This window comes from Cibotium barometz, chromosome 63, assembly GCF_041138505.1.
Source record: "Cibotium barometz isolate CiBa-2024 chromosome 63, ASM4113850v1, whole genome shotgun sequence".
Lineage (NCBI taxonomy): Eukaryota > Viridiplantae > Streptophyta > Polypodiopsida > Cyatheales > Cibotiaceae > Cibotium > Cibotium barometz.
The window spans coordinates 24382581-24389789 of NC_141108.1; the positions used below are offsets into that span (position 1 = coordinate 24382581).

The 7209-nt window shown below is 43.7% G+C and overlaps 1 protein-coding gene across 7 annotated transcripts; it reads left to right on the plus strand.

The window, feature by feature from the left end:
• Positions 1-2514: 2514 nt before the first annotated feature.
• Positions 2515-6291, plus strand: LOC147603865 (pseudouridine kinase-like). 7 transcript variants are annotated; one of them, XR_015265542.1, is made up of 7 exons: positions 2515-3190; positions 3422-3575; positions 3796-3898; positions 4010-4057; positions 4166-4263; positions 4419-4561; positions 4850-6291. XR_015265542.1 is itself a non-coding variant. In XM_086796111.1 (7 exons), coding segments are annotated over exons 3-7 (321 nt in total). In that variant the 5' UTR covers positions 2520-3190; positions 3422-3575; positions 3796-3840; the 3' UTR covers positions 4852-6291. The 7 variants fall into 7 exon arrangements, 5 of the variants coding, with proteins under 5 accessions (XP_086652239.1, XP_086652236.1, XP_086652235.1 ...); XR_015265543.1 differs by having other exon boundaries at positions 4927-6291; XM_086796111.1 differs by having other exon boundaries at positions 2520-3190; positions 4447-4561.
• Positions 6292-7209: the final 918 nt, after the last annotated feature.

Sequence of the window (7209 nt, forward strand, 5' to 3'; positions counted from 1 at the left end):
AAAACCCTTCTTGATGACATAAAAAGTCACCAAATTTCTATTCTACAATCTGTTCCAAAACATCTTTGAAATCCTCTTTGGTAGTGCAAGGATCCTTCATCAAAGTGAAATCCATATGGTAACCCATAGAAACCGCATGGTTCAAGGGTCTCTGAGATAATGCATATGCTTCCTTGTTGGCTTTGACATTCATCGGCCACAACATGGCCTGCTTGGTTCAAGACTGCTCCAATACAATCTCATCATGTTCAACCACAAAAAAAAGTCTAGAATATCCAACACTAGTTCTTTGCTAGCATAAAGTCTCAATGCTTCAAAAGGATTCTGTTTCACCTTTGGTCCACAAAGATCCCATGGCTTTATTTGTCGAAACATGCAATGGGCTAATAAGCACCACTGCAAACCATTTGTCAAACTTCTTGGCATGATGTCAATCTGATGATCTTCTGATCACTCTGGCTTCTTTGCCTTCCTTTCCTTTACGTGTCGTGAGGAAACTGCATCTGAAAGAGTAGGCCTCGGAGTAGTTCCTTGTCTCCTCCATGATAAATAGAGCGGGTAGCTCTAGATCCTTCTGCAATGGCGACTCGAAAATAGGCTTTAGTAGCTTTAACTCCTTTGGCTTCAGTGGCTCAATCCTTGATGAAATCTGCAAACATTTGAGCCCTTCTTTGCTCCTGTCCTCTTTTGGTTCTCCAAGAAATAAATTCTTCGTCTCTGAGAGATCGTCTGAACTGCTGAAAGTCATGGTACTCTTCTGATGTCATGGCTGCGGTTCTCATCAAGAATTTCTGTAACAACCTCATGGTTGTTCCCTTCATGAGGCCGATGGTCTCCCTCTGCTCTCAACATGGCTCTGTCACCCCAAGAAAGTTTCTTCAAGAGAAATCCTGCTCTGATACCACTGTAAGCCCAGCCGGGCGTACAATGACAGACTCAACCACGTGTCCAAGAGAATAAAATATAAAGAGATATAGAGAGAGGGGAGAGATAGAAGGGAATAGGGATCTTGCACAGTACACTACATTGAGCGGGGAACATGCCCCGCCCCCTTTCAGGAATTTATTTAGAAACAATCCACGGGAACGTCAATACAATCAATGAATACAAAACAGACAAATATGTCGATGTAGGATATCCAAGTTAATGTCGATGTCGACGCACACGATCTCTTATGTCGAGCACACCATGGGGATGACCCACAAGTATCTCTCACCGGGCTAGTTCCAAATCCAAATATCCAAATCTAAATCCTATGAATCCAAATCCAAATCCAAGTCCAAGTCCAAGTCCAAGTCCAAGTCCAAGTCCAAGTCCAAGTCCAAGTTCCATAACCAAGTTCCATGTTCGTGTCCAAGCTTCTGCCCAACCTATATGTCCAAGTTCCATGTTTATGTCCAAGCTCTATGCCCAAGTTCTCCATGTCCAAGCTAATATGTCTACGTCCAAGAAACACTCGCTCATCCCATGAGTAATATCCACAACTCCTATAGCCTTGTCCATGAAGAAAACCATGGAAAAGTTCTTTCTCGCAAGAAAATTGATATATAACTTGTTTTAATGGTTTTTGGGCAATTAAAACATCCAAAAAGCAGTTTTTAGGGTTTTTGGGGCAATTTTAGGGTTTTTGAAATTTATGTCCATACAGTTCCGTACATGCCCGTACAGCTCGGTACATGTCCGTACATGCGTCCATATTGCCCATGCATATGCCCATACAAGTCTAGGATGTTGGAGAAGGTGTTGATTGCGAAAAAGAAGCTCTTCATGATCATAATGATGTCCACACATACTCCACGATCTCCTTCAATCTTCAATGATCTTGTTCATCGTACTACAAGAGAAGTCCAATCCTTTTTATACTTGTAAGAGACCCTGCTTTTTGCCAAAAAGCCTTCATGCTTTTGCTTTGCCTTTTTAAGCTTTGCTTTTCTCTTTTTACTTTTATTAATAAAATATTACTCAACTTTTGGTGCTTTGCTTTTTTGGCTTTAAGGCCTTGCTTTTTGGCCTTAGAGCTGCTTTTTGAGAAAGTTCCTTTTAGCTTTTTGGTCCGGCTCAGTCTCCTCTTTCCAATGGTGCCCTTGGCTCGCGGTCAACCCTGTTTGACTTTTTGCTTTTTCCCTGATTTTTGACCAAGAATGGTGCTTTTTCTTAATCAATCCTCATGGACCCTATCCCCATGTCTTCTTCCACCTGTCTGGTCTCCAGGCATGGATTTCATCATGTGAAATAGAGCTAGGAGAACCAAATAGTTACAGCAGCCATCTTTTTGGCCAAACTTTGCCAGTAAATGCTTCAGCTTTCTTATGTGGAAAATCCCCGTTCACATCTTGGATCCATTCTGTGTGTGAAACACCAATCAAGACTGGTGCAGGGACCAAATGGTGACAAACACTGCGCCTCATGGTTACCGAGGTTAGCTATGTGTGATAGATGAGTACAAACAAGTGCAAAAAGATGACGATGAATCATCAAAACACTCGAAAAGAGAAGTAACCAACCACAAGATAGACTCATAAAATCCAAAGAGACGCTCTCTCAGTGACCTTAAAGTTACACAAGAGGAGTTGGAGACTGGAGTGCAAAGATAAAATGATTGCTGCTTTCAGACTTGTAGGACTGGGCAAAGCGGGAGCAGAAGGCAAGGATGGAGCTTGAGGGCAGGCAACAGACAGCAAGGGAAAGCCAAGAAGCCACAGTGAAGTAGGCTCATGCTCATGCGTGACGCACCCTCCTTTTGGCAAACAATTTAAGGGTTTATAAGGCAGCATACTAGTGCCTCAATGCAGCAGCAGCAACCGGTCTTACAAGCCACCATAGCTGTATTCGGGCCAGGAGATTCATCTTCTGTAGCTGCGGGACCAAGCGGTCCGGCATCACCCATATCCCCTCGTGAAGGCTGCACAACCAGATCCAAATTGTGCAGGGTAGCTGCATGTTATCATGACTAGTTTCTCCGGGTGGGAAGGCTAAGCATAGAAGCCTAAGGAGATCCTAGATGGGATTACACCATGGCGTCTCATACCACCAGGACATACCCCACAGAAAACCCCCATTAAGCTAGTCACGGAACAACTGTCTTGTGTTAAAATCTGGAAGCCTCGCTTCTGTAGTCCACAAGCTGTCCAGAATCCTTGTAATTATGACAATCATCACAAGACCGCCTAACTCTTATGGTGGAGTCCTGGTAATTTCAGTATCCTCTGAAGTATGTTTGGAGTATATTTCTCACCAGAAGGGATGTTACTAACGTTTAAGTCTTAAGACATGTTTAGTCCTTGAGCACTAATCCAACCTCAATATTAAATGCCAGCTCAGATATGTCTTTGGGACCCAATAATATGCAGTAAAGTTGCCAAACAACTTGATTAAATAGATTTCATGGTTCTTTACTCACGTTGGACCATCTCCTTTGCAGGTGCAAGAGGAGAAGCAGCCAGTTTTGGAGGATAAGGAGTATTCCCAGCTCTGATGTTTCATGCCATTATGAGCCCTATGAGACAGGCTGTGTCACATGCATCAGGCCTTACATGCATGTGCCATGTTTACTGAGGCCAGGATAGGGGATAAAGGTCGGTGAGTGAAAGTGACTGTTAAATTGCACACAGGTAGACCTGGCATGTGATTGTCCTCCGCAATTTCTCCACGTCCATCTGAATATATCTCTGTTTGGAGAGAAACAAATCATTCTCTTCCAAATTTTGTTCTTAATTTGTTGCATTGTTTATCAAAGAAACGAGTATCGTCTGCCTCCTCAATCTTTTTCTCCTGAATTTTGAATTTGTATGAAAGGTGCGGTATATTAGAGGGGGAGTTGGCAGGAACGTTGCGGAGTGCATGGTGAAACTGGGAATGGCTCCTTTTCTTATCAGCGTTGTCGGGCAAGACATGGCGGGTAATAAATTTCAAAAACTTCTGTACTGACCCCAATTCTATCAAGTACATACATAGGACAAAACCTTCAAGTTACTTAAGTGAATGCTTAAGTGAATGGGGTTTCTTTCAGGTGATGTTTTGTTGGCAAATTGGCAGTCTCTAGGTCTTGAAACAGATGGTAAGTTTGAGATCTTTCTTTCTTTGAGTATGCTCTTTGTTTACAAGTTGTTGACGTGGTTTCTAATGAGCTGCTCCTTGGGACTTACCTTGTAACTGAGTTTTTCAGGCATAAGACGGTGCTTAGGAGCAGAAACCCCTGTTGTTTGTGCCATCTTTGATGGAAATGGTGAATTAGCCAGAGTAGTGGCAGACGTTCATATTCTCGTGAGTCTTGCGTTATGCCTTATGGGCTTTTAGAAACATTTTCAAGTCTTTAACTGGTGTTACATTGCAAACTTGCCAGTTCTCAAAACGATCATGAATGGTTGGTTAATGGTTTTAGTTGGCTTTGAGCATGCTATGGTGTAGATGTGTTGCAGTGGATGCTGATGGATTTGGTGGGGGCAGGAGGAAAACTTAACACCGGAATGGATTCGTCTGTTTGAGAGTCGTATAAGATCTGCAAGTTTTCTAATGCTCGATGCAAATCTGAACCCAGCTGCTTTAGAAGCTGCCTGCAAGTGTAGGGTTTGCATTTTCTCCTTGCCAGTTTCTGAAATTATACACACCTCTGTAGAACTGTAAGGATCTAAAATTTGTGATTTAGAGGGTGTTTTGTCAAAGATATTTTTTGATGAGGTGTAACACATGAACCTGCTTGTATGTGCACATGTGTGTGTATATTTATCTACATACATATCCATCTATATGTACATATGTATGCACACTTGCACGTGTGTGTGTGTCTCTCTATCATGATGTTGTTACGCATGATCAGGAGTAAGCCATCAGAACCACATTATATGTGCAGAGTTTGGGATAGCCCCACTGGTTACAAATGCCCTCTCAGACCGCCACTTACATTCAGCATATATACACTTTCGACAGAGAGTGCCTCCCGCGCCTAGCATTGGAGTCCTTTATGTGGTTACTTCAGGAGAGGGAGAGGGAGTGGGAGCGGGTCAGACAGGCTGGATTGCCCTCCTCCTCATTGATATGCCCACCACCATTACTTACGTGTGCATGGTACTTGGAGGTTGAGTGGTTTCATGCACATGGCATACAAATGGATTGTTTCCCTCCATTTTAGTACAGCTTGGGATTCCCCCTACCTCAACCTCTCATGGTAGGAGATCAACCGGATCATCCTGTTAGATCTACTCGGACTACACATACATTGGACTTGGGTGTCCCTTCAGAGATTGGTAAGAAGTGTAAATTCTACAGAGATCTACAGAGACCACTCCTTGAGTTTCTCTGAGGATGGATTCTTTGAGATCCCAAGATACATACAGACACGTGTTACATGCTGTGTGTATCTCAATTGGCCAGCTCAGGGTATCCTTCCACCGCCTCAGGTTAGGGACTGGCCAAGCCGAGGATACTTACGGGAGGAGACGATATGCAGAGTATGTACCACGGGCGAGGTAGAGGATGAGGCACACGATATGTTTAACTGCCAGCCTACTATGAGACATGGGGGAGATCCCACTGCCTTTTCCAGGGGGGATTCAGCCCGCTCGCAGGGGTGATACAGTATAAGGATCAGAGATGCTTGGGCATGTACTTGATGGAGCTCAAACGACACAGGGATGTAGTACTGAGGCAGTATGCTGAGAGACAGGCCCAGCCTTGACAGGACACCACTCAGAGAGCCATGACAGATTTCTTGGTGGTACAGACATCTACATCAAGACCCCACCATCCATACCAGTGCCTCTGCTCCGACATTTGAGCCCACCACCCATACCCATGCTTCGGCTCCCCCCCAGAGGAGTTCTCAGTGAGCGAGCCTGATCTATCTTGCAGGCCCTCTCTGAAACACCAGCCCCACTGCCAACTTCCTGTGCTCCAGTGCACGAGAAGCCCAGCCTGCCATCAAGCATTCAGTTAGCAACAGAGGCGCAAGTTCAGCGCAGCTGCCTTTATTTTCAGCATCTGCAAGGGACACTACACCTCTTCTTTCTCCCTTAATATCTACACCCCAAGTATATCTGCTATGGCTTCCTAGGTATGCTGAATGCATACTTTGAACATTTTTGTTGAGTGGTTCTATATGCCATGTGGTCTCACCTACCATGATGTTTGGTCTCTACTGTCTCACATATTTATCTCACCGTGCCCCCTGGTCATCTTGACACAATGTCCTCTGTACATCGGTACACAATTTACAGTGCAGATGATGCGTAACTTGCTGACCTGTATTTACAGTATCTTACTCTAAATCTTAAAAAAGTTCGGAATTCTAGATCATTCATTCTGGTTTCTTATACTTGAGACATACTGGCCTCTGACAGCTTTCGTTACTCACATTTGTTGTGAGTGATAATTGCTTCTTTGACATATGACCTGTAGGCAACCTATAATCTCTATATGGACCCTTAGTGTTTGCATTGCATACTCATGTCAGTTTTTTCCCGAAAGTTACCCTGGGTGTGTGTGTGTGTGTGTGTGTATCTCTACACACTTTTTTTTAATAGTAAAAACCAGTTTTCTATTACCAAGAAACAATATACATGGGGAGGATAACCCCAAATTATTTGAAGCCTTTTGTTTCCACCATTTAGTTTTCTTATGCAAGCCCCATAAAGTGTCAGCATGAGGCTGAATCCACGGTGAAGGAAGCAACAATTTGTACACATTACTTGCCGAAAGTGCATTCAATCGAAGAGAGTTGGTATGACCAACAAGTTGCCAATCATGAAGTCTGTCCTGATCATCCCAGGGTGGGATAGGTTCAAAAGGCCGCAACAACATAGTAATAGTTTTCCACACTCACATGTGATGCAAACCCAAGTTGTGTTTCAAATAGGCTTGTGGGAAAGTCATCACAAATCCCTCATCTGTGACAAAATCTGCCACAGTGGTAACTCCAATAGAGGCCAAAAGGCACACCTTTCGTGGTTCATGTACTCCAAGTGGTCGAGGAAACACCGAAGACGAATGGATGCTTTCCAATCGAAAAGAATTTCCAGTCAGTGCATCTCTACCATGGCAACGAATAGAAGACAATGCTAATGCTAGTTTTCAATCACGAAGAAGGGAAGAAAAGGAATTTCTCTTTCAAATTTACTAAGCACTACTTCCAAGTGAGAAATGTGCCAATTGCCGTAAGCTCTCGTCTTGATGGAAGCACACATGCCTGGAAGCATTATGGCCCATGGCTGCCGA

Excerpts from the sequence above, each read along its gene's own strand:
- LOC147603865 (XM_086796110.1), top strand. The coding sequence starts at position 3,841 with ATGGTGAAACTGGGAATGGCTCCTTTTCTTATCAGCGTTGTCGGGCAA. Across the intron at positions 4,058-4,165 it reads TCTAGGTCTTGAAACAGATG|GCATAAGACGGTGCTTAGGA; the intron begins GTAAGTTTGAGA and ends TGAGTTTTTCAG. Across the intron at positions 4,264-4,446 it reads TGGCAGACGTTCATATTCTC|GAGGAAAACTTAACACCGGA; the intron begins GTGAGTCTTGCG and ends TGGTGGGGGCAG.